Below are 26008 nucleotides of genomic sequence, written 5' to 3'. Positions count from 1 at the left end.
TCTGCGGCATTTGGGATCTTCCCGGACCGGGGCACGAACCCGTGTCCCCTGCATCGGCAGGCGGATTCTCAACCACTGTGCCACCAGGGAAGCCCTCTTTAATCTTATTAATGGTTGAATTATGTATTAACTGTTCTCATATATAAGATATTCATTCTCTCTGAACATGAAGAGTTAAGATAATGGTTTTCTCAAAATAAGTAGAGAGCGATGTTGTTATGAAAGTGTTTAAGGATTGAAGGCTAATCGTTTAGGAGAGAGCCAAGCTTCTAGCTATTTTTCATGGTTTTAGTTCTAGACATTTATCCTTTTATGAAAAAATATATATCACCTTTTGAAATTTTTACAATGAAAAAGTTTTATTAATATTCTATTTTGGTATAAAGATGCCTTGCTTTCATTGGGGAAGAAAATAAGGTGTGTGTGTGTGGGGGGAGGAATTCTTATTTCTTATATTCTTTGAAGTTTATCATGGGAAAATTCACATTTCTGTGCATGTGTTAGCTTGTCAATAATGTTATATGGTTTATGTGCAGATTTAAGTATATAAAAACTACACTGTCTATAAGGATTTTAGAATGTGGAATTTGTATAATTATCATCATCATTGTATTCTAATTCATGAAAAAATCACATGGAGTAAAACTTAATTTTTTTTTTTTTTTTAGCCAGATGAATTGTACTTTGAAGAAGGTGATATTATCTACATTACTGACATGGTAAGCCCAGCCAATATTTTGTCATACCACGCATGAACTAAAGATGTATAAGACTATTTTGTATAGCTGTAATACTGTACATTATTTACATGTATATCTGTATAGAAATACATATACCCAAGTTCACTCACTGAGCATAATTTGTAATAACGTAAGATTGGAAGTAGCCCTTACTCCATCAATAGGAAGATAGTTGAATAAACGTTGCTCTATCTACAAACAGAGTATTATGCAGCTATAAAAAGGAGTGAGGAATATCTCTGTATGATATTATGGAGTAATTTAAGTGAACAAAAGCAAGGTGAAAAAGATGTGGATAGTGTGCCTTTACTTATGTAAGTAAGAAAGGGTGAGAGGATATACATATACTTATTTTCCTCAATTTAAAATAAAAAGTCAAAGGAGGAGTCATAAATTTTTAAGAAGTAGTTTCTTCTCTGAAAGGAAAGGGAAAAGGGTAGAGGAAACATAGATGGAATATAGACTTTTTAAAAATTACACCTTGTTTTGGAGATCTGTCTTTGGAATCATGTAAACTTTTGCATAGTTATAAAATTAAATTAAATGATAAAAAGCAATCCCTAAAAATTAAAAGCAGAATGAATCAAATGAACTTAGTTGTACCCCAGGTATTTGGCATGACACACAGAGAGGAACTATTCCAAGTGACTTTAAAACGCAGCATTTCAACTGAATATCTCTAGTAGAATAATATGAAGAACAAAAAGAACTTCTACCCCCAAATTATAAACAGTTTTTAATCATGGTGTTGGAGAAGTGTTGGTATTGTTATTCTGAGATTGATGCATGTGTGCTGCATTTTAGAGCAAATGAGTCATTAAGTCAATGACGTAGAAAACTGGCAGTTTCAGCCTGCAAGAAAGGATGTACAGATAGATGTAAGATCAATGAAGTTAAGTAGCTCTGCATTTGAATTGGAAGTATGTTGTATATTATCTAAAATAAAATAAACAAAAAGATTTCTGCTCTGTCCTTTGAAAAGGCCAAAAAAAAAAGACCAACCGAATAATAATATGTTATTTCCCATTAAAAGGAACAAAGTTCCTTTGAGAAATGTCTGGTACCAGGTTGGGGGCAGGAAAGGTACAAGATAATCCCAGGACATCTCGTTCTTAGAAAGCAAGGAAACTCCCAAAGACTACTAGGGTCACACTGGAAAGACACAGAACTAAATTGAAGAGGCTGCCACTGGTCAAAGATAGGACAATATGAGCAATCAGTTAGGGCAACAATCCCAAGGACTGAAACAAATCTACTCTGTTTAAATTCATGAGCTCCTAATGATACTTAAAAACAAAAATCATTGGTCAACCTGAGAGAATGCTAGGGAACTAACTTTTTATTCTGATGACTGTTAAGGAAAAGAATCAGTATTTATTCTGACAACTCTAAAGGAAAAGAATCAGTATTTATTCTGCCTTTCTCCATGAACTTTATCTCTGGGTAACCTGAGAGTTGATGAGGGAAAGTTCGTCTTTAAAGTAATATTCTAGTTATTTAAATGAAGAAGGAATGATAGAATTAGACTGTCACCATTTGCAACCCTTATGAAATAAAGGATCCAAATAATGCTCATCAGCGGTTACTAATGTTACAAACTAATGTGTGTCTCCTGATGGAAGAATCAATGCTACACATGAAATAGTCTTGCTAAAAAATTGAATCTGAATCTAATTAAGCCTCTAGAACTAACGACCGATTTATAGGCAATACAGGGAGCAGAGGAACACATTTTTTTATAACAATGGATACAACAAGGAAAATCCAGACTCTTCCAAACTCTTCGGAACAAACTAGTTTCTATGAAAAGTCTATTGTGAAGGAGTGAAAAAAAAATGAAGGGGGAAACTATACACTAAAAGAGACTTAAGAGGCAAATCAATCAATCATACTGTATGGACTTTATTATAAGACATACTGGAAATTTTGAGTATTGTAGATATTTGATGATATTAAGGAATTATTGTTGAAAAAATTTTAAGCTAGCAAACAAAATAACACATGATAATGATGTTATTATGGAAAAGTCCTTATCTTTCAGAGATTCGTATTAAAATATTTACAGATAAAAGAATATGATGTCTAGAATTTATTTCAGGATAATCTGAAGGGGAGGGAGGTTGTAGGTGAGGATATGCATGAAACAGTATTGGCCATGAGTAAATAGTTCATACAGTTAGGAAATGGGTATGTGTAGGTTCCTTACATGGTTCCTTCTACTTTGGTATAGGTTTGAATTTTTCTATGATAAAAAGTTACCAAAAAAGCAAAGGTGAAGTAAAGAGATCTTTAGAAAACCAAATATATGCATATCTTGAGACTAAGAGAAATTAGACTCTGGACCAAAAAATTCTACAGATAGTCTAAACTAAACATAATGTTTCCCCTTCTCTTTCATATTATCTCTGTTTGATTTGTTTGAATGTGGAGTCTCTATGATGAAGTGTCTTTGATTTGTTGCAGGCAGATGTGTGTATATTTGTAATTTAATGATAAGGGGCATGGACATCCATAACTAGGGAGTGAGGAAGCTTGATCAATGTGACCAGGGCTGATGGACATTTGGTAAAGCAGTAACTCTGCATTTGAATTGGAAGTATGTTGTATTTTATCTAAAATAAAACAAAAAGTGTCAACTGCTCTACCCTTTGAAAAGGCCAAAATGAGGCCAATATGCGCCATATGGTTTTAAAAATGACTGAATGGGGCTTCCCTGGTGGCGCAGTGGTTGAGAGTCCGCCTGCCGATGCAGGGGACACGGGTTCGTGCCACGGTCCGGGAAGATCCCACATGCTGCAGAGTGGCTTGGCCCGTGAGCCATGGCCGCTGAGCCTGCATGTCCGGAGCCTGTGCTCCGCAATGGGAGAAGCCACAACAGTGAGAGGCCCGCGTACCAAAAAAAAAAAAAAAAAAAAAAAAAAAAAAATGACTGAATGTAAACTGGATTCGGTGCCACTTAATTTAACTCTTCTTTCACCAGAGTGATACCAATTGGTGGAAAGGCACCTCCAAAGGCAGGACGGGACTAATCCCAAGCAACTATGGTAAGTATGGCAGCGGTGGCTTTACTTGGGCTGTACTTTGTGTATTTTCAGTTATCTGGTTCCTGAGGCCTTTCTGCTTCCTGCTGTGGCTGAGAAATCAGTGGAGTCATTGCCAGCCTGGGCATGTTCTACTCTGAGCCTCCTCTTAATAGAGTGGTCATGGATGCTGGATGTACTTGAACTTGACTCCTTGGCTTAAGAAAATGCATTGTAACATTCTTGAAAGAACCTAAGGTTTCCAGGGAAATACTTATGGTTTTACTTTATTCAACGCTTAGAACATTTTTCTTTTTCTTTTCTTTCTTCTTTGTTTTTTTTAGACTAGCCCCCCTTTCTTTTGTGATGAAGTAACCTTGCATTGTTATGTTAATTAATGTTTGGGGCAGTGATGTTCATTAAATGAATAGTAGGGCAGTTTGAGGCACTTGAGCAGTGAGACCCACTTCTAGTTGGAAGGGGGACAAAGCAGACTTTCGTAGAAATCAGCAGAGTAAAGTAAAAAGCGCACAGGATTGATAAACAAGGGTCCTGGGTTTTAATCCTTCTTCCACTTCTAACAGCAAGGGACCTTAGTTAGGGTACTTAACTGCTGCCCCTGGGACCGTTTCTCCATCTGTATAACAAGAGGGTTTGATTTAAATCACCTATAAGGTTCCTTTGGGCTTTAGCATTAGATACTTCCTTAGACCAATAGGGCTGACATCAGGCACCAGTTCCAAACACTGGAAGGGGACTTAGAAATTTCAAGGAAGGCAATTCAAAGCTCCTAGGGGAGGGGAGGGGAGGAGGTGGAGGGGAGGAGAGAAAGTGGGGGGAGGGAAATGAGTGAGACCTGGGGCTCAACACATGGGCCCCACTTACCTGGTCTAAGGGCCATATCATTCTGGATTTTAAAAGACTTTAAGCATTTCTACACTCCTCTAACCTTTGAAATCCCAAATAAACAACTTCTCCAGCTGGTCATAGACTGAGGGTGCAAAATGTTTCTCAGTTGCTAGATCCCTGGTAGCCAAGGGAGTATCTAGTTACAGCCCTTTGTGGTGGGAGGGGTGGGTGTGAAGTCTCATTTGAACAACAGTCTTCATGTGGTCACTTCTACTGATTCTAGGACAGCAGTGAATACACCTTCCTTAGGGGCAGGTAGGTATGCCAATTGCCCGTTCTGAATATAGAAAGCAAAATATTTCTCCTTTACCTCACCCTTCATATCCACACACACAAGGGAGACAATTATTTTTAGCCATCTTCAAAGCAGGGTGTTTTTTTTTGTCTGTTTTTGTGTCTGTGGTACGCGGGCCTCTCACTGTTGTGGCCTCTCCCGTTGCGGAGTGCTCCGGACGTGCAGGCTCAGCAGCCATGGCTCACGGGCCCAGCCGCTCCGTGGCATGTGGGATCTTCCCAGACCGGGGCACGAACCCATGTCCCCTGCATCATCAGGCGGACTCTCAACCACTGCGCCACCAGGGAAGCCCTAGGGTGTTTTTATAGAATGTAAAAACGAACATCAAATGCTTTCTTTTGCAGTTTCCTGACTAAATTTGTTGGTGAAATATTTGAGCAAACTGGTTAGGCAGACCTTGGATCTGTTTGTTTCTATTTATATTTCCAGTTAATTGCTATGTTTGTTTCTGTTTATACTCCCAGTTAATTGCTGTGTTATTGTCTTAGCTTGGCTTCTTTTGACACATAATTCAGCTTCTTTCAAAGCACAAAACATCACTTTTGATTTTCTGCCTTTTTTTTTTTTTTTTTTTGCAGTACACGGGCCTCTCACTGTTGTGGCCTCTCCCGTTGCGGAGCACAGGCTCCGGACGCGCAGGCTCAGCGGCCATGGCTCACGGGCCCAGCTGCTCCGCGGCATGTGGGATCTTCCCAGACCGGGGCATGAACCCGTGTCCCCTGCATTGGCAGGCGGACTCTCAACAACTGCGCCACCAGGGAAGCCCTAGGGTGTTTTTATAGAATGTAAAAACGAACCTCAAATGCTTTCTTTTGCAGTTTCCTGACTAAATTTGTTGGTGAAATATTTGAGCAAACTGGTTAGGCAGACCTTGGATCTGTTTGTTTCTATTTATATTTCCAGTTAATTGCTATGTTTGTTTCTGTTTATACTCCCAGTTAATTGCTGTGTTATTGTCTTAGCTTGGCTTCTTTTGACACATAATTCAGCTTCTTTCAAAGCACAAAACATCACTTTTGATTTTCTGCCATTTTTTAAAACTCACATTAAGTAAGGGAAGCTGTATGGTGGAAGGTCCTGGCACTTCTGAAGCTGGGACACTGAACTGGCTTCAGGGAATCCTTTGGGTGGCCCTCTCAACATTGATTTACATCTTTTTTTTTTCCATCTAGTGGCTGAGCAGGCAGAATCCATTGACAATCCATTGCATGAAGCTGCAAAAAGAGGTAGGTCTGATTCTTTTTGATTGAGATAAACAGTAAAACACAGACATATTAATTATGTAGTTTGATGACTTTTAACAAATGCATTTACCTGTGTAACCAACACCCAGATCAAGATCCAGAACATTTCTATCATCCCAGAAAGTTCCCTTCCCAGTTAAATCCTTGCCTCCCCCAGAGGCAATCTCTGTTCTGGCCTTCTTTCACTCTACAGAAATGTGTGATTTTAATTTTTAAAATGTCAGTCAACAAATAACTTTTGAGTCTTACCTGCCCTGTGCTTAGTTGCAAGTGGAAAGTCATGCTCTGTGACTCGCAGAGCTCAGAGTCTGGCAGGGGAGAGATGTGTGTAGCAGATCATTACAAGATGGTGTGATAAGTATAGCGGTTGAAGTGTGTTTCAGTTAAACAGGCTATAGAGGCCAGAATGAGTAACAGGAGGGCAGAGGGTGGGGGCTTCTCAGGGGTCCAGCACCTGGGAGAGTGTTGGTATATTGCAAGTATGAATGGTGAGGATGGAGTTGGGGAGGAAGGAAGCACCAGGGATGGGGCTTGTACGTGGCACTTTGTCCCATAGATCAGTGGATCTCCACAGAGGGTAATTCCTCTCTGCAAACCCTGGGACATTTGGCAGTATCTGGAGGCATTTTTTTGTTTGTTTGTTTGTTTGTTTGTTTTCTTGCGGTACGCGGGCCTCTCACTGTTGTGGCCTCTCCGGTTGCGGAGCACAGGCTCCGGACGCAAAGGCTCAGCAGCCAGGGCTCACGGGCCTAGCTGCTCCGCGGCATGTGGGATCTTCCTAGACCGGGGCACAAACCCGTGTCCCCTGCATCGGCAGGCGGACTCTCAACCACTGCGCCACCAGGGAAGCCCTCTGGAGGCATTTCGACTGTCATAACTGGGGGGATGCTGGCACCTTTTGCGTAGAGGCTGGGGATATTGCTAAACATCGTGCAGTGCAGCCCCCATAACAAAGAACCCTCCAGCGCCAGATGTCAGTAGGGCTGCTGTTGAGAAAACCTGCTGTAGATCGTGGGGAATTTTTTATAAGGCCACAGTAAGCTCTCTTTCATTTAATTGTAGATATTTCTGAAATCTGAATGTGCAAAAGGAAATTATTGGTTTAGGATTGTGCATAAGTAGAACTACTAAATTGACATTTAAAAAATTCTTTGTAAACTAGATATTTAGGGCATTAGCCAGAGGATATTAAATGAATAGTTATACTTTAACACATAAGAGCAGCAGCTTTGAGTAGGTTATTTAGTTTTTCTTTTCTTATAGGAACTGAAAATGCATTTTAAATATGAATATGAGTAGTGTCTGCTTGTTCTTAGGTTTGAAATTTTTTCCCGAAGTTCCAGGATTTCACAAAGGAAAAAAAAGCTTTTTTTACAGAGTAAAAATACCTTAAATGGACCCATTTAGGCAACTCTTCCCATTAACCTACCATTAAAAATTGATGTTAATGCTTTCCATTAATAAACTGGAAGTCAAAATGTACCATAGAGAATGCATTATGGGGCAGGTTTTAATTCCAGACTTACTGATTAATCCTTTGCAAATGCGAATTTATGCAGGATGAAATTGATTGAAAAGCAAAACGAAAAAAACTAAAAACCTTTTTCATGTGTTTTTATAAATGTAAAATGTTTTCAGGCAACTTGAGTTGGTTGAGAGAGTGTTTGGACAACCGAGTAGGTGTTAATGGCTTGGACAAAGCTGGAAGCACCGCCCTGTACTGGGCTTGTCACGGGGGTCACAAAGGTATTACATTTTGTTTGTTATCATAAATATCTGTGCTACTGAAAATGTGCTTCATCTAGGGGAGCCAGAGTTACACAAATGAAAAGAAAATTGGTTATTCTTTTTAAATTTTTCAGAATGTCAGCCAAAAGCCCAGTCCCTAGAAGCTCTGTAAAACAGTAGGTAGAATGTGACTGCTCAGCCTCACTACACAGACCTTTCCACTTGAAGGAGTGGAAGCTTCCTTTCCTCTCTCAGACTTGCAAAGGTTACAGGAAAACAACAGTAATATAAAATCTAATCTCACAGAAGAAAGGACCAGAATTGATTCCTCTGACTTAGCTTTTCCCAGGAAGCTTTTTTTTTTTTTTTCCGGTACGCAGGCCTCTCATTGTTGTGGCCTCTACCATTGCGGAGCACAGGCTCCGGACGCGCAGGCTCAGCGGCCATGGCTCACAGGCGCAGCCGCTCCGCGGCATGTGGGATCTTCCCAGACCGGGGCACGAACCTGTGTCCCCTGCATCAGCAGGCGGACTCTCAACCACTGCGCCACCAGGGAAGCCCTCCCAGGAAGCTTCTATGATTTACATTCTAAGTTAAAGATTTAGGAAAGAGACAGCATTTGCTTGAGTTAGTGATTCAGTTGATAACTTCCTCTGTTATAATCAATAATAATGACAAATGGAATTTCTAGCTGTATTTCAGCCTGGCTGAGAACCTACCACACCCACTCTCTTTCTCCCTCTCTACAACACACAGAAAATGATCCCAACAGTAATGAGAAAGAAAGAATCCAACAAATTAAATAGCGTGGCCAAAGGAAAATTTAAACACAAATTAGTGGTATGAATATTAAGTGCCCCAGCAAATGTAAAAATATTCCTATCATAGATGTCATGTGCAAATACAAACGCCAAAATATTTGAAAAAAATTTTCCCTAAGTAATTCTACCTTTTATAGTCTTAGGTCTTCTATTTACATAAATGTTGAAAACTTTGTTATAACTATTTTCTTGATGATTCTTCTAAAAAGAATCCTCTCTTTTAAAATTATTATGCCGAGTCTTGTCAGACTTTTACTCTCATTCTTTAAAAAGATCTTTTCTATTTGAATTTCAGATATAGTGGAAATGCTGTTTACTCAACCAAACATTGAACTGAACCAACAGGTGAGATTGCTTATGCAGAAGTCATTTAACCCACCTACCTTGTTCTCCTGGTACAGCTTATGTGTGTGTAAAATCCAATCTTGGTGTCTTGGAACTCACCTTTTCCCATTTATTATTTTTCATGAAACTTTTAATCAAAATACAACAAGCACATAGTTAAAAAATTATGATTACATTAAAGTCCAAATTGCATAAAGCCCCAAATTCCTGCCATACTCCTCCTCGTATATCACTTTCAGCTTTTAGTGCTTTCCTTTTACCTTCATGTTACTAAGGAATATGCTTGTGGAGCTGTCTCATAATTCATCATCTTCATAAAGTATTTTGGTATCCTATCTGGTAGGTGAAGGTTTACGCTTGTCAACCGCCCAGCTGTCATCTTCCAGCACCCAGTGCCCAATCTTTCCTCCTTCGGTCCTCCTAATGTATCATACATAGCATAGTTCTTGGTTATATTACTATATAATGCTTATGGTATTATGGCTATTTAAATATCATTCACTGCTTGTGTAACTTTTTTGTTTCTGTATTTATCGACTTTTATTTAGTGCTTTTTTTTTTTTGTATTTCACAAAGACCTCTACACTGTTTTATACTCTCTTGATATACTTTTCTAAATTGTATAAGATAATTGCTCTCTGTATTATCAGTAGAGCAACTTGGTCTCTACTGCCCTTTGCTGTCTTCCTAGGAAACGCTTCACCTCTCTCCTGTGTTGTGTCCTCACTTTTTTGGATCCTCTGTCTTCTATTTGTTGAAGAATACCTTCAAGTAAATTCCTGAGAAAGGGGAGCTTGGGCTTGACTATTTGGCTGATAGAATTCTGGGTTGAAAATGACTTCCCTCAGAATTTTGCAGGCATGGCTCCTTGGTATTCTAGTTTCCAGGGCTGCTTTTGAGAGGTTTATTGCCTTTTTGAGTCCCATTCTTTGTGTGTTAACTGCTTTTTCCCTTTTTTATTTGGCCGTGCTGCGAGGCTTATAGGATCTTAGTTCCCTGACCAGGGATTGAACCCAGGCTCCTGGGCCCTCAGCAGTGAAAGCGCAGAGTCCTAACCACTGGGCGGCCAGGAAATTCCCTGCGTTTTCTCATGATTAGAATTTTACTCTATCCGTGGTATTCCAAACTTTCACAATGATGTGCTTTTAGAATGGGTTTTTGCCTGAAAATGGTAGTGAACTCTTTCAGCCTGGAAAAATATCTTGTATTATGTCTTATATATTTTTATCTGTTTCCTTTGCTCTTTGGTTCTGGAGTGCCCATTAGTAGCTATGTGGGACCTCTCAGATTGAGCCTCTGATTTTCTTAGTTTTCCTCAGAGGTTTTCTCATCTTTGTGCTTTATTTTGGTCGCCTTTTTAATTCCCCAGAGCACTGTATTAGAGCTCTGTTGCTGTGTGACAAATTGCCACGTATTTAGCAGCTTAAAATATACCCATTTACCTTATGCTTTCTGTAGGTGAGAATTCTGGGTGGCATAGCTGGGTTTCCTGCTCAGGGTCTCACAGGTGGGAATCAAAGTATTGGCTGGAGTGGGGTTCTCATCTGGAGCTCGAGTCCTATTCCAAATTCATTCATGTTGCTGGGAGAATTGTGTTCCTTGCACCTATGGTACTGAGGCCCTCAACTTTTAGAGACCACCCCTCCTGATGGACAGTTCACAACATGGCTGTTTGCTTTCTTCCTCAAGGCCAGCAGGAGATTGTGTTGCTGGTGCTATGCCTTTCCTTATAAGGGCCCACCTGACTCGGTCAGGTCCGCCCAGGGTAAAGAGCAACTGATTAGAAAATATGGGCATGATATCCTGTTATATTCACTGGTCTCATCCACTCTCAAGGGGAGGAAATTATACAGGGAGCTGTATCCCAGGGGGCAGGGAGCTTGAGGGCTGTCTTAGAATTCGTTCTACCACAAGCTCCTCCTTTTACTCTTATTTTTACTTTTACATAGCATCTTTTTCTCATTTCCTAACATAATGTCATATTATATCTCTGATATATTAATTATATACATATTTTAAAACATTTTCTGCTATTCACTACACTGTGTCTTTTTCCTCTGAGATCCATTAGCTTTGTTTTGACCTTTCTTCGGATATTGGAGGCTGTCCTCAAATATACAGTACCTTTGTCTGTCCATTCATGTTTGAGTGTGACTGAAAGCTCTGTGTGCTTGTGGGGCTTATTGACTGGTGGTTTCCTCCGTAGGGTGAAGTGGTGAGGTCCTGGATGTTCTGCTGGCTTATACCCAGATGCCAGTTAAAATATTCCCTTCCTCCCCTGCATTGGGACTGTTCAGCTCTCCCAGAGAAGTATTCTCCAGCCTCCTCCTTGGGCGTAGATGCTAGACTGTACACACTGGGGCACTGGGGTAGGTAAAGGCAGCTGGGAGAGGGGTCTTACTGCTCAGTTTGCAGGTTTTTCAGCTAGCCCCCTGCTTTTAGTTCCTAGCCTAATTGCCACCTTCTCTTGTGCCTGCAAGTTCCATGAGCTTGGAAGCTATCTGGTTAATTTCTCAACAGGGTAATTCTACCATCTGTACTGGGTCATCTGGCAGCAGGGAGAAAGGAAGGTGATCTGGGGTTCTGGGGTTCTAATTACTCCTGAGAAACACTTTCACCCAGTACTCTTGGTTTCACTCCCGTGCCTCATTCCTGTTCCCGTGTCTCCAGGCATCTCCAGTTCCTAATTCATGCTGGTTTCTGCAGAGACAAATCTGCTTGTTTCCTCCTGGCGTCTCCCTCTGCAGGCATCTGCACTTCCACTTGTGATCTGCCGAGTCAGTTTCTCCTCTTCCATCCCATTCCCTTTCCCCAAATGACTCACCTCTCATCTTTTGAGTGTCCTTTCCCTCTTTGGAATTTTATATGATTTTATAACTTCGTTCTCATTTTAGATTTACTTAGGTTAGAGTAAACCTAAATTCATGTGCGGTTTCAATCCACACTCTCTTTTTAAAATGCTGCTTTCTCTTGTTATATCACCATAGAACAAGTTGGGAGACACAGCTTTGCATGCTGCTGCCTGGAAGGGTTATGCAGATATTGTCCAGTTGCTTCTGGCAAAAGGTAAAATGTGCTTAGTTTTTCTGGTCTTTGCTTACCCTGAAAAATAGGCTACGTCCACTTTTACCACTTGAAATAGTAGGGAAAATAATAGGCTTCTTATTTTAAAACTGGAATTTTGGTCTCTACTCTGTCTGCATCACAGAGTTGTTATGATAAGATAAAATTGAGGTGATTTGTGTAAGTTTTTAATTTTAACTCAAAAGCTTGGTAAGCTTTAAAATCACATACATTACCCTTAGTAAGAACTTATTGTACATTTCTGCAGGATTAAAGGGCCTCAGAAAGAAGGGGTGTGTGTGTGTGTGTGTGTGTGTGTGTGTGTATGTGTGCACACACGTGCATGCACACATACAGAGGAGATCTCTCTAAGAAAGCTGTATGGGTAAAGTTGCTGAGGCCCCTGTTCTCACAGGAAAGCTTGATAGATAAGAAAGAATGCTGTGGCTGTGATGTCCTGCTTTGAGCTGAGCAGATGCTAGATGTACAGAAAATAAGAAGATACGTTGATTCCCTGTTTTTACACAAGTCAGAAGCAGCAGTGAAATTATGGACTCACCATCCATTCATCCGTTTGTCCCACAAATATTAGTTAACCCTTATAGAAGGCCAGGGATATCACCCCGTACTGCACCCTGGTCTAGAAGACTGTAATATAGGATGCTTGAATCCCCTGCCTACCTGTCACATGGATGCAGTATCATTAGGGATCCTTGGAGCAATGTTGTGGGTTATATGAGAGGAAATGTTTTTGATTTAAAGGATGTTGATGATGTAAACTCCAGGTGCAAAAGATCAGACACCTTGAGGACCACTGTAGAGCCCCCCAGAGGTATGCCAACATCTGCACTGTCTGCTATGGCAGCCACTAACCACACGTGCTACTGAGCCCTTGAAATGAGGCTAGTCTGAATTGAGATGTGCTGTAAGTGTAAAATGAATACCAGATTTTGAATACTTAGTAGAAACAAAAAGAGTGAAGTATCACAGTAATTTTCATATTGGTTACATGATGAAGTGATAACACTTTGGATATACTGGGTTAAATGAAATATATTATTAAAATGAATTTCACATTTTGAAAATGTAGCCACTAGAAAAATTTAAATTACATCTATGGCTCACATAATTTTCTGCTGGGCAGCGCTGGTTGAGAGGGACACAGGAAATGGTTGAGTTTCTTCTCTAGCATCCTGCCTCTGAACATTTCCCGTCCTGACAGAAATCATGTATGTGAGTTCTCAAGTGTAAAGTAAAGTATGATTAGTCACATAACTATGAACCTGCAGGATTTTTGACCTGTAGTACAGTGAGAGAATGAGGTTTTCCCTATAACCCCAGCTGTGGATATCTAAATCTGTTCATGAGAGATTTTCACACATGGTCACCGTATTCCTAATTAAACATATTATTGTTTTCTTGACAGTATTTTTGTGCCTTTGAGCCTTAGGACATTTATATTTTGTTTACTGAAGAGGATGTGGTTATAGAGAAAATGGCACTCTCAAACACTGTGGCAGAAAGTGTAAATTGGTAAGCCTTCTTGGCAGGCAGTCTAACAGTAGCTAGCAGAATGAAAACATACATATCCTTACATTTCAGCACCACTTCTAGGAAACCGTCCTTCAGAAATGCATATAAACAAAGATGTTGTTCAAGGAGGTTCATGGCAGCATTGTTTGTGATAATGAAAATTAGGAAAAGCCTAAACACCCCTCAGTAGAGGAGTGGTTAAATAAATTTCGGAATACCCACAAAATGGAATAATTATAAATATTTAAATAGATTGGGTTATAAGTATGTGTACTACTAAGGAATGAATACAATGATATATTATTAAGTTAAAAAAATCAAAACCAGTGGTTACCAGGGAGGAGAGGGAGGGAAAGGGGTAAGATAGGGGTAGGGGATTAAGAGGTACAAACTACTGTGTATAAAATAAATAAGCTACAAGGATACATGGTACAGCACAGGGAATATAGCCAATATTTTGTGACAATTATAAATGAAATATAACCTTTAAAAATTGTGAACCCCTATGTTATATACCTGAAACTTATAAATATTGTACATCAACTAAAAAAAAAGGAAAATATCATTGGCAAAAAAAAAAATCAAGTTACAGACTAATACATGGAGTATGATTTTGTGTATATGTCCACGTATGTCTGTGAATGCATTCTTGCACATAAGGGAGATGGGAACTGATGCCCACTTGTTGGGAATGGTCACCTCTGGGGAAGGTAGAAGGTGGGGAAGGAAGGGGTTAGTTGAAGGCTGAAATGAGACATAAGCTTTTGTTCAGCATACATCTGTATGTTTGAATCTTTGACAATGAGAAAGATTTATGAATTCTGATGTAATTTATCACATAATAAAGACAAGGAAAAAAGGGAGTAGACGATGGGCTGTGGGAACAATGGATTGCCTCTAGATTTTAGTGTTATTAATTCTGCTAATAAGCATTAAGATAAATATTAATCTCCTCAAGCTCAACTTACATGGTCTTTTCTAAAGACCTTCTTGAAAAGAAGAGGCAAAGGGTGTATTGAATTTAATCTCCAAAAACTCGTGCCAAGGCACGTTGAGTCTAACTGATTTACTGTCCACAGGGACAGTCAACTCCTCACTGAAAAGTTCACATGCAATTCTATAGGGACTCGAAAGGAAGGCTATATTTTAATTGTGTATAATTATTACAGGTGCAGCAATAAGCTCCCTGATTAAAACTGCCAAATATGCTATTACTGTTTTGAGAAAGTTTTACTGTTTGGAAAGAGCCTAGTTCGGGGCCAGAATGGTTCTCTAGCCAGTTCTGCCAAAAGTGATTAGTTTTGATGGAAAGAGGATTGGCTGCTATATAATTAACACTACTGTTTGTTATATAAGAAAGTTGTTAAGAGAGTAAATCCTAAGAGTTCTCATTACAAGGAAAAAAAAATTTTTATATTCTTTTAATTTTGTATCTATATGGGATGATGGATGTTTACTAAACTTACTGTGATAATCATTTCATGATGTTCGTAAGTCAAATCATTATCTGTACACCTTAAACTTATACAGTGCTGTGTGTCAATTATATCTCAATATAACTGGAAGAAAGAAAAGAAAAAGAGAAAAAAGAAACTAAAAAAAAAAAAAAAAGGTTTGGCTGCTACTATAGAGTCTTCAAAACACCTAATTTACTTTCTTGTGTTGGGGAAGGTGCTAGAACAGACTTAAGAAACAATGAGAAGAAGCTGGCCCTGGACATGGCTACTAATGCTGCCTGTGCATCTCTCCTGAAAAAGAAACAGGGAACAGGTACTTGATTTAAATCCTTCTTCCTCCTGATGCCATCATGACTAAGAGTTATCGATTTAATATTAGGGAAAATTTTTTCTTGGTAAATTCTTCAGGTGATTCTAAAGTTAGATTTTATATCCTTGGTCTGAATCAGAACTTCAACATGGAAGAATACCTTGATGCAAACAAATTTGAAGAGACATAGATTTTCTGCTATGATTAGTATGTTTCTTTTATTCCTTGCAATCAAGTTCTAATTACTTTGCTTTCCATTACAGTCCTTATCAGAGAACCATTGTTTCCATATTCTCATTTCAGATTTGTTTTTATGAGTGGTTATCACTAAATATTTTTTAAATTATGCATTCAAGAGCTTTATGATTATATTTTGTTTCTATTTTAAATGAGGGTATCAAAATTATTTGTAATCAAAATTTTGTCATCAAAATTATTCTAGACTTTGTAAATGTATCGGTATCTCTTCACAGTTCTATGCGTGGTTTTTTAAAGATAAGAGTGTATATTCTTTTTCTTTAATTAATTTATTTTTGGCTGTGTTGGGTCTTCGCTGCTGCGCACAAGCTTTCTCTAGTTGTGGCGAGTGGGGGCTGCTCTTCATTGCGGTGCATGGGCTTCTCATTGCGGTGGCTTCTCTTGTTGTGGAGCATGGGCTCTAGACGCGTGGGCTTCAGTAGTTGTGGTACACAGGCTCAGTAGTTGGTGGCTCGCGGGCTGTAGAGTGCAGGCTCACTAGTTGTGGCGCACGGGCTTAGTCGCTCCGCGGCATGTGGGATCTTCCCAGACCGGGGATCGAACCCGTGTCCCCTGCACTGGCAGGTGGATTCTTAACCACTGCGCCACCAGGGAAGTCTGAAGATAGAGTGTATATTCTTAAAGATAATATCTTTTGATGTGGGAGAAGAGGTTTGAAAAGTTCACATGCAATTCTATAAAAATGAAGAGTTTGTGTGGTGGTTTTGAAAAGGTGTTAAAGGAAAGAAGAGGTGTTAAACACATTTGCACTGTTCATAATTACTCTTCAGAGATTGGCTGTTGATTTGACTTCTCAGTATATAGCCTGCTGAATGTGCTCCCCTAGATTCATTCTAACATGGTGATTCCAGAAAGGAGTACTGGGAGTGGCAGGGTGTGAACTCTTCTTCCCATCCACCTCTCCTCCGTCCCTCTTTCATTTATCATCAGCCTCCTGGCTCATGAGAAACCCAGAGAGGTAGAAAAAAAGAAAGGTGGAAGATGCTTGGTTGGAGGGAACATTTGATCTCTTTTTTCTCACTTCTCAAGCCTTACTCTACTTAATTATCTCATGTTTGGCACTTTAATTCCACTTTGAAGTATAAGCCTGTAATGGATACATTTTTACTGCCGTTTTCTAGAAAGGAACTAGTATAATGGAGGATTCACCTTTTGCAAGTCTTTGCATTGCTACTCATCATTCTGGACTTTTTAGTATTGCTTTAGAGTCTGAGGTTTAGACTGGTTCATGTTGGTGGAGAATCACCAAGACAACTTTTTAGAAATTTCCATTATAGAGGCTAAGTGCACGTGTTTTCATTTTATCCTTAGGGTATTATCATTTTCAGAGTTCTCCAACTTGGGTAATGAGATGCTCATTTCTGTTTCTATCATTTGAATCAAATTCCCATTAATGTTTGAACCCTTGGAAAACTTATTTCTCCTTCAGGTATCCCTTGATTTATGAGAAAAGTCAATATTATGCTGTCCCATATTCCATTTCTAGCATAAGCAGCAAAGTATATCAGTCCCCTGGTTTCCTGCTTTAGTCAATTAAAGAAAGCAAACAGCCCCCCTCTCTTCGTGGCTTACCAAGGGAACTTCCCAGAATCATCTTCCTTACCTATCATCAAATTCCCATCATAATTCTCACAAATCCATTGTTCCGTTTGTCCCTTATTTCAGATAAGTGTTTGTTCCAGATTCTTATTTAACCTCAGTTCAGGTATAATGTAAACTATTAAGCAGTTAGGGACTTCTTAATTATTTAAGCCATGAATGTTTGCTGGCAGAGCAAGTCTTTCTTTAAAGTAATTACTCATGCATAGATGTGTATAGGTTCTACCAAATGAGTGAGAAAGTGTTCACCAGCTGAGTGGTGCTCCCTAGCTACATTTTGACTGAGAAGCCGTATTTGCAGCCATGTGGGAGAAACACTTTTACTTGAGGTGGACCTCTCACGCCCTGCTGCCTTGGTTGGGTCAGGAAGAAGGACTATGACCTAATTTCCTTTCTCTGCCACTGACTTCCTGCCGCTATATGGGCACCTCCAAAACATCCTGACTGAGGAGTAAGGTTTCTTATGAGCTAACGGTTATCAGAGTCTCATGCACACTATGAGGTTGATGGTGACAGACAATGAAAATATCACACCTGCTCAGACCCCAGAGAGCTACACCCAGAAGCCTCCACATGAACAGCTGGAGCTGGAAAAGGCAGGTGGCAAACTTTTCTCTTTTTCTCCTCATTTTTCTGTAGTCTTTGTAGAAAAGGGCAGGGATGTTGGTGTTCTGTTTCTCTGTTTACTCCAAGTTTCTTTAGTTTACCTTCCTAAATTTGTGCTCTACTGATTTCAGTAATGAGGTAATTAATCTTGGGGCCTGGCACACAGAACCAAGAAATGAATCTTCGTATTTCATTTTTCATGTTACCTTTTTCTCTGTTTTCTTTTTCTTCATTTGCCCAATTATCCAGTTTAAAAATTTTTAATTTGTATTTTGATCCTCGTTGGAATGAGAGTTTGAATATTTGGCCATATAGCAGATTGCCAGCATGAGTTCTAAGCCAGAAGAGGTATATTCTGACATCGTGGTCCACTTTTAAAAGCACATCTTGAGGGCTTCCCTGGTGGCGCAGTGGTTGAGGGTCCGCCTGCCGATGCAGGGGACACGGGTTCGTGCCCCAGTCCAGGAACATCCCACATGCCGCGGAGCGGCTGGGCCCCGTGAGCCATGGCCACTGAGCCTGCGCGTCCGGAGCCTGTGCTCCGCAACGGAAGAGGCCATAACAGTGAGAGGCCCGCGTACCGCAAAAAAAAAAAAAAAACAACAACAAAAAAAACCCAAAAAAACCCCACCACATCTTGAATTTCTTATAGGGACAAAATAATTTACATGTTACAGTAACCGTGAAGGGTAACTTTAGGATACAGGGTGGGGTCAAGCCATACTTGAGGATTGAACCTTTCAGTTCTTTTTCCAATTTTTAAAAACTAGGGTATAATTTACATTAAGTAAAGTACATAAATCTTAAGTGTACATCTTGATGATTTTTTTTTTTACTGTGCTTACACTTTTTTTAAAATTCATTAACCTGATTTAATCTACACTGAAATTAACCTTTTTTTTTTTTTTCCGGCTGTGCCACACGGCATGCAGGATCTTAGTTCCCCAACCAGGGATTGAACCTGGGCCCCCTGCAGTGGAAGTGCAGGGTCCTAACCACTAGACCGCCAGGGGATTCCCACTGTGCTTAAACTTATTAACCATAACCCAGATGATAGAGGACACTTCCCGCACAACAGAAGCCTCCCTCAGAATCCTCTGCTTCTCTCACCATAGATTAGTTTTGCCTGTTTTCAAACTTGATATAAATGGGATCAAACAGTGTGTGCTTTTTGGTGTCTAACTTCTTTCACGTAACACGCCTGTGAGATTTTACATGTTATTGTGTTTATCCCTCCACCGTTTGTTTATTTATTTGTTTGTTTGTCTATCTAAGTTCTGGTGCTTTGGAACATGTAAATCCAGGGCAGTGAGATTGAGAAAAAAAATGGAAGTGAGGTAGGGGAGGCTGAGAAGCACTACTAGGGGATACATTACCATGATAGTCATGCCCCAAGACGGGCTATGAAGATACCGCTCATTATCAGCACTTGGCCATATGAGAAGTTTCCAGAGAAACTGTGCCTCAGAGCAGTCCACAGAAGGAAGGAAGGAGAAGTTTATTTGCCTGGCTCTCACTTTCTATTTGGTCAGAATTTGCACCGTGGCCAGTCATCTTCCTCTTGCTTAAAGCAAAGTGCCAAAGTAACCATTGAAGGACAAGGAGTATCTCCAACATTGAAAAACACAGGTTTGTAGTAGCAAAGTAGAAAGGGGAAGAGCTTTGCTATTTGTCTTTTTGTCTTTAGCTTAAAAGGCTACTTTTACCAAGTTCATGGCCAGTCCTGAAGTTTGTGGGTGTGTATGGAACAGAACAAAATACCTTCCTCCCAGGTCTCCAGAACTCCTCTTAAGGAGAATGGAGAAGAGTACAGTCAACCCAGAGACTTCTAATAGTTTGGAAGCTGAAGTCGTTGAAGGCCACCTCTGTTCTGCGTAAAGCCACTTGTTCTTTTACCTTTCTTTCTCTCTTGTATAAGATAAATCGGTTTCTATATCCCTACCCTCTCCCCTGCCCCTTCCTTTTTTTTTCAATAATCATGTTTCTAAACCTATGAAGACTTAAAAAAAACTACAGTATCATCAAACATCTTGTGATGGTCTAAATTTACCATTTTCTCTTACATGTTTTTTATTCTTTGTTTATTTATTTATGTTTTTTTAAGTAGGGTCCAAACTGATAGCTATGTCTCTTGTTTCTTTGTTTTTCAATTAATGTTTCCTTTCCCTCTCCTTTTCCTCTTTGTTTAGCCTTGCAGTTTATTTGTTAAAGAAACTGGGCCAATTTCCCTGAATTTCCCAGTGTAGACATTGCATGCATGCATTCCCATGGTGTTGTCGTGCTCCTCTGTCCTCTGTATTTTTGTCAATTGGTGTTCCATCTAGAGGTTTGATTAGATTTGGATTCTATCTATCATCTATCTATCTATCTATCTATCTTAGGGATAGAGGGAAGAATATTTCATAAAGAAAATTGTGTTCTTCTATCAGAGGCGCATAGTATCTGTTTGTCACTTGTCCTGCAATTTAGCATCCATGGATGATCATTGTCTAGATTCATTATTTCACTAATGGTTGCAAAATGGTGATATTCTAATTTTGTCACTCCTTTCTTGGTTATTAGTTGGAACATTCTATAAAGAAAAATTTCCCCTTATCAACTCTTTGGTTACTTGAGCAATAGTTTGTATATCAGGGGCAGAATAAAGCCTTGATTTTTATTTACCTTTTAAGAGTTTTCAAAATAACCTGCTGGTGCCCTGTTATTTTTCGAAGGGGGCCAATGAATTTTCTTTGGTGTGTGTTAAAATATTTGCTGTGTTTTAATCCAGCATAGTTTCCTTACTGGTAGCCTATCTTTGGCTAGTGGAGGCCTCTTCTGGTTGGATCCTGAGCCCTTTTAAAATGATGCTATCTTTGCTAGGATCCTTGTTTTATGGCATAACAAGAGGTTTCAGGTCTCTCTTTTACAGTTTCTTCCCCAGACTTGGAATCAGTCATATCTCCAATGAGCATGGGCTTATAGTATTTAGAGACCATGTTCTGGGTGCTATATATAACATACATTTATCGAGCTCTAACAATGTGCTTATACTTGCATTTCAGTTTTCCCCTTAAAACTATACCTCGTGTAACCTGTTGCTATAGGAATTTGACTAGACAGTTTGAATTTGACTGGACAGGTGAACAGTTAAAGATCAGATGTCTTCCTTTTGAACTCTGTTTAAGGTTGACTTAACATTTGATGGGGTTCAGCTCTTTCTATTTTAAAACTTTTATTTTTCAATTCAGTTTCTTTTGCTTCTGAGTATACTTTATCAATGTTTTCTAAAATGAAACTGAAGCTTTTGTGTTTTCATTCTCTTTCTTTTTCTTTTCCTTTTCCCCCCCTCATTAGTTATCTTTCTACCCAGTGACCTTGCCCTCAGGTAAGGCCACAGGTTGTCGACTGACTGAAGCCACCTGTGCACTTGTCATTGGGAAAGGAGGTTGGATGCACAGTTGTCAGGGTGGACGGGCTTCTGGTGTGTTCCACATTGGTCATGGTGCATGCAGCTGTCGTATTAGATAGACGAATGGTACCTCAGCACCATGTGCTTTACTTTTCTGCATGTCTAGGTAACAATGCAGACAAATGGTCAGCCTCTGTGGCAACTGAAACTAATCAGTTAGACTGGAAAGCAAAAGTAGAAAAATATCCTTGGAGAAAATACAACCCGTAGGTCTGAGGGAAGATTACAGTGCTTTGAATTGTCAGGAGCTTTGAAAGTGAAAACAAAATCTGAGCCATTTGTAATTTCTCTGTTTTGCTTTTCCCCCATTCCTTTTAGATGCAGTCCGAACATTAAGCAATGCCGAGGACTATCTTGATGATGAAGACTCAGATTAATTCCTTTCCAGAGCTTTGAGATCTAAAACTTGTGTTGCTTTTGCCATTTCAAAACCTTGTCTTTGCCAGAAGAGTGTTGGTAACTGTAAAAAAAGAGAGAAAAAAGTCTATATGAACGTGGCAGTATTGCACTGTTTGAATAAAACATGTAAATGAATAGGTCTCACCTTTAGTTTGCCAATAAGTGACTGGATATTTTGCTGTATAAAGTACATTTTTGTTCACCAGAGTAGAACAAGAAGAGATTATTTCTATTTATCAAGCTTAAAAGAATTTTAAGAAATTTTTTCTTTAAAAAAATCGGGATTTTTTTTTTTTTTTAAAGTTCTTTACCTCAAGGATTGAGATATTTTGAATGGATTTTTCAAGGGGGGAATGCTTATAATAATAAACTGAAAGACTTAATAGAAAATCGTCAGCTATTCTGACAAAAATAAACATTTTAAGAGACTTTATTTCCTTTGTTTTGTGGTATCACTCTTTGCTGGTAAATAAAGCTTTTTATATTTATATTTAGGTAAAGACTGATTTGATTTTTTAAATAACATTTTGTATTATTAGCACAGAAGAATCATAGTAGCCAAATTTTCTTTCCTTTTTTTTTTTTTCTGGATACAGTGTATTTTATTGATGGTACATGACAAAGTAGGGTTCCCTAAGCCCCTCCCCTTCTTTAGGGGGTCTGGGACGGAAATTGTGTGGAGGTCGGGAGATTCTCAGTGTCTTGGGGGATCCAGCTGGCATAGTAGCCAAACTTCTGTTCAGCCTTCTATATCTGCTTTGATTAAAGTGAAGACAACAGTCATTAAGGAGATACATTTCTAATAAAAGATAGAAACTTTAATAATTATGAGACTTTCAATTTTCTCTCCAATGTTGGCCTTAATATGAAGAAACCCAGCAACTCATTAAAGTTTGCTTAAGGTTTAAAAGATTAAAAAATTGATTTCCTTATTATGGAAGCTGCTATAATTTTTCATAATGGAGTAGTGTTCAGTTTTTCACTTTGGTGACAATTATTTTCTCTAAACATGGCTCTACCTCGTAATGATCTGGATTCTTTTGCTAAAACATCAGTTTAACATTGCAGGGAGCCTTCTGTGCTACTGAAGTGACACTTCATTTGAGATTCTAATCTTGTATCACTGCAGTGATGATATTAGAAATGACACAGCCATTGGCATTTGCCCGGATTCCAGGCCCCAGACCCAGAAGTATATTTTGCAAGAAGCGTTTGATGCTAATTTCAAAAACACACATTGATGAAAAGAAGAAAATGTCTGAAGAAGGAAGTGGGTTAGCTCAGGAAATGAATAACTGCCTTTAGAGGAGTTTCCTCTGTCTGTGACTTTGGCTTTTCTCTCTGTGGGTGCTTTGAGAAAGGATACCCTGAGAAGCCTGGTAGAGGTCTATCAAATACCCCAAATACATTTTAGTAGAAAGACATCTGTACAAGTAGTAACAGCGAAAGATGAGCACAAAATCTAAAATTAGTATTTTATTTTCAAAACAAATGTGTAAATTTTAATTAAACATTTTTATTGCTTCATAAGCATAAACTTGAATATATGAAATTCTCATTGAAATTCTGTTCCCACAGAACCTTTTAAGGATTTGTTTTTTATAATAGGGCTTGTGCCTTAACAATAAGCTTTTGGAAATCTCTTAACTTTTTACTCTTGTATACTTTGGACCGGGGGTAATCAGGATAGATGCCAACTAAGCACTCAATTTTTTTTTTTTTTGCAGTACATGGGCCTCTCACTGCTGTGGCCTCTCCTGTTGCGGGGCACAGGCTCCGGACGCGCAGGCTCAGCAGCCATGGCTCACGGGCCCAGCCGCTCCACGGCATGTGGGATCCTCCCGGACCAGGGCACGAACCCGTGTCCCCTGCATCGGCAGGCGGACTCTCAACCACTGCGCCACCAGGGAAGCCCCACTCAATTTTTTTTAACATCAGTAGAGATAACACAGTTTGTAGGAATATAGATAATTTTTATGAAAATACTACATGCTTGTTGTAGACTTATAATGTATTTGAGGAAAAGAAGCCTCACTGTCATTGCTTTTAACATTATCAAAACTAAGAGAATTCTAGAAAGTTGGCCAACTATGTATAGTTTTTTTGGCAGTGGAGGGTAGACTTAGGTATATGCACAGTTTTTTTTTGGTTGAAACAGCACAATGCATTTGGCTGTGGTTGAAACTCCATGGGAAAATTTACTTTGCTGCTTGTTTATTCAGTCTAGCTTATCTGAGCTTTTGCAGAGATTGTTTAATGCTGAACTCAGCAAAAAAATTCAGTTCCAGGAACTTGCCACCACTCTGACTCTGTGCAGAGGAGAGCTTTGATTATATTCTAGAAATGACTTTGAAGGTTTTGCTGTAACCCGAGCTTTCTGACAGTCACTGTGGCCTGAACTCCTTCCCAGACACTGCATCCTTTACATAGAAAATGCCTTTCAGCCCCTTGGGCAGTGGGAGACTTGTCCAGCTATAGGCCCAGTAACCTCATGCAAAGAACAGTTTTTATCATAGTTTCCCATTTTAGTTTCTTTCTGGGACTGGTGTCTTGCAAATTATTTGTTGCTAGATTGCCATGCATTACAGTTGTCAGTTTCTGTTTTTTTCAATGAGCACCCCCATTGGTTGCTTTTTTAAAATAGGATTGGGTATGTTGTTACCCAAAGGGAAATGCTGAGCAAAGCAGTGGTGACCGTATTTTTTTTTATCTTAAAAATCAAACTGGAAATAATGCTAAAACTGAAATCTGAGATCATTTTAGGCAGAGTTGGAAACATAATGTTTCCATATAAACTTTCCTCATAACTGTTCTTTATTGTGTAGAATTTCTGATTTACTGATATTTTTTCTTTTGTGAGTCACGTATTTTTCATCTTTTCTTTGTAAATGATGATTTCTGATAGGCTACAAGAGCCTAACATTTACATCTGACCATCAGCATTTCCCTGTTGACTTTTTTGTGTTTGTTCTCGTGAATTTTATGTTGTAAATATGTGTGTAGCAGTAACACACAGATAGCCATACATTGTGCAGTCAAACTTCGAAGTGTCTGATTACTAAAAGTTGAGGTTTTGGTGGGAGAGGTATTGCAAAAGATCTTGCTCTATTTTAACTGAAAATATAGCTTTGGTGAACAGTTTTCTTAAATGAAGGAAAAATTACAGACCACAAATTTACGGTTTCTGTCTCCTTATTTCTTAATAACAAGTCTGTACATCTTCTCCCTTAAAATGACATAAAATTGGGGCTTCCCTGGTGGCGCAGTGGTTGGGAGTCCGCCTGCCGATGCAGGGGACACGGGTTCGTGCCCCGGTCTGGGAGGATCCCACATGCCGCGGAGCGGCTGGGCCCGTGAGCCATGGCCGCTGAGCCTGCGCGTCCGGAGCCTGTCCTCCGCAACGGGAGAGGCCACAGCAGTGAGAGGCCCGCGTAACGCATAAAAAAAAAAAAAATGACATAAAATTAAATAAAACACCCATTTATTAAATGCCTACTCTGCTAGTTCTGTGCTAGGTACTTTCATAGACTTGACGTCACTTGATTCTTACAGCAACCCCGGGGCGGCGAACATTAACGCCCCTACCTTTTTACAGAGAAGCTGAGGTTTGAAGAAGTTAAGTAAGTGGCTCAAGGTTACCCTGCTGGAAGGTGGAAATGCAGGTCTGGCCGACTCCTGAGCTCATGCATCTGCTGCCTACTGCAACTGACAGGTGACGCCATTCACATGCTGCCAGAAAAATATGTAGACAGAGACCAGCTCCTTTTCCAACTCAAGCTTTGGATGTAGTATCTAATAAATTGAGCTAATGTAATTGAATGTGTTATTTAAACCAACCCTCTAAAAAAGCATTTTTTTTAATAAAGGATCTCCTTTTTTTTCCCCCAGAAAAATTTTGGCAAAACTTTTTGGTTCCCAGTAACCCTGAAGAAATATGATTTAATGAAGCAGGTCGTACCCCTAAGTTTCCAACATTTCCAACTCAATGCATAGACTGAGTATGAAAGAAGGAAAGTCTAGATTAGCAGCTGTTCATCTTGCTCTGAGTTTGCATTGCTAAATTCAACATTTCCCTCAGAGAGTCTGAGGGCTCCTCACATATTTCCACCTCACCATGAAAATAAATGCGTCCCTGGGAAGGGTCGGAGAATGTTTCTTACCCAAGCGTGGGAGGTCATCATGGACATGCAGGTAACCTCACGCTTCCGAGGCAGTTCCGCTGCGTCTTCT

At 39.5% G+C, this 26008-nt stretch overlaps 1 protein-coding gene across 1 annotated transcript in view; it reads left to right on the top strand.

Annotated features, from left to right (window-relative positions):
- The window catches only part of OSTF1 (osteoclast stimulating factor 1), a 50068-nt gene extending 27464 nt beyond the window's left edge, over positions 1-22604 (top strand). The window contains exons 3-10 of the mRNA XM_032636185.1: positions 669-719; positions 3721-3784; positions 6137-6190; positions 7847-7954; positions 9053-9102; positions 12090-12168; positions 15370-15468; positions 21698-22604. Of these exons, the coding sequence (XP_032492076.1) occupies positions 669-719; positions 3721-3784; positions 6137-6190; positions 7847-7954; positions 9053-9102; positions 12090-12168; positions 15370-15468; positions 21698-21756 (564 nt within the window). The 3' untranslated portion in view covers positions 21757-22604. The remainder of the gene's footprint in view (positions 1-668; positions 720-3720; positions 3785-6136; positions 6191-7846; positions 7955-9052; positions 9103-12089; positions 12169-15369; positions 15469-21697) is intronic.
- Positions 22605-26008: the final 3404 nt, after the last annotated feature.

This window comes from Phocoena sinus, chromosome 6 (genome assembly GCF_008692025.1).
Source record: "Phocoena sinus isolate mPhoSin1 chromosome 6, mPhoSin1.pri, whole genome shotgun sequence".
Lineage (NCBI taxonomy): Eukaryota > Metazoa > Chordata > Mammalia > Artiodactyla > Phocoenidae > Phocoena > Phocoena sinus.
This window is presented reverse-complemented; position numbering and strand designations above follow the sequence as displayed.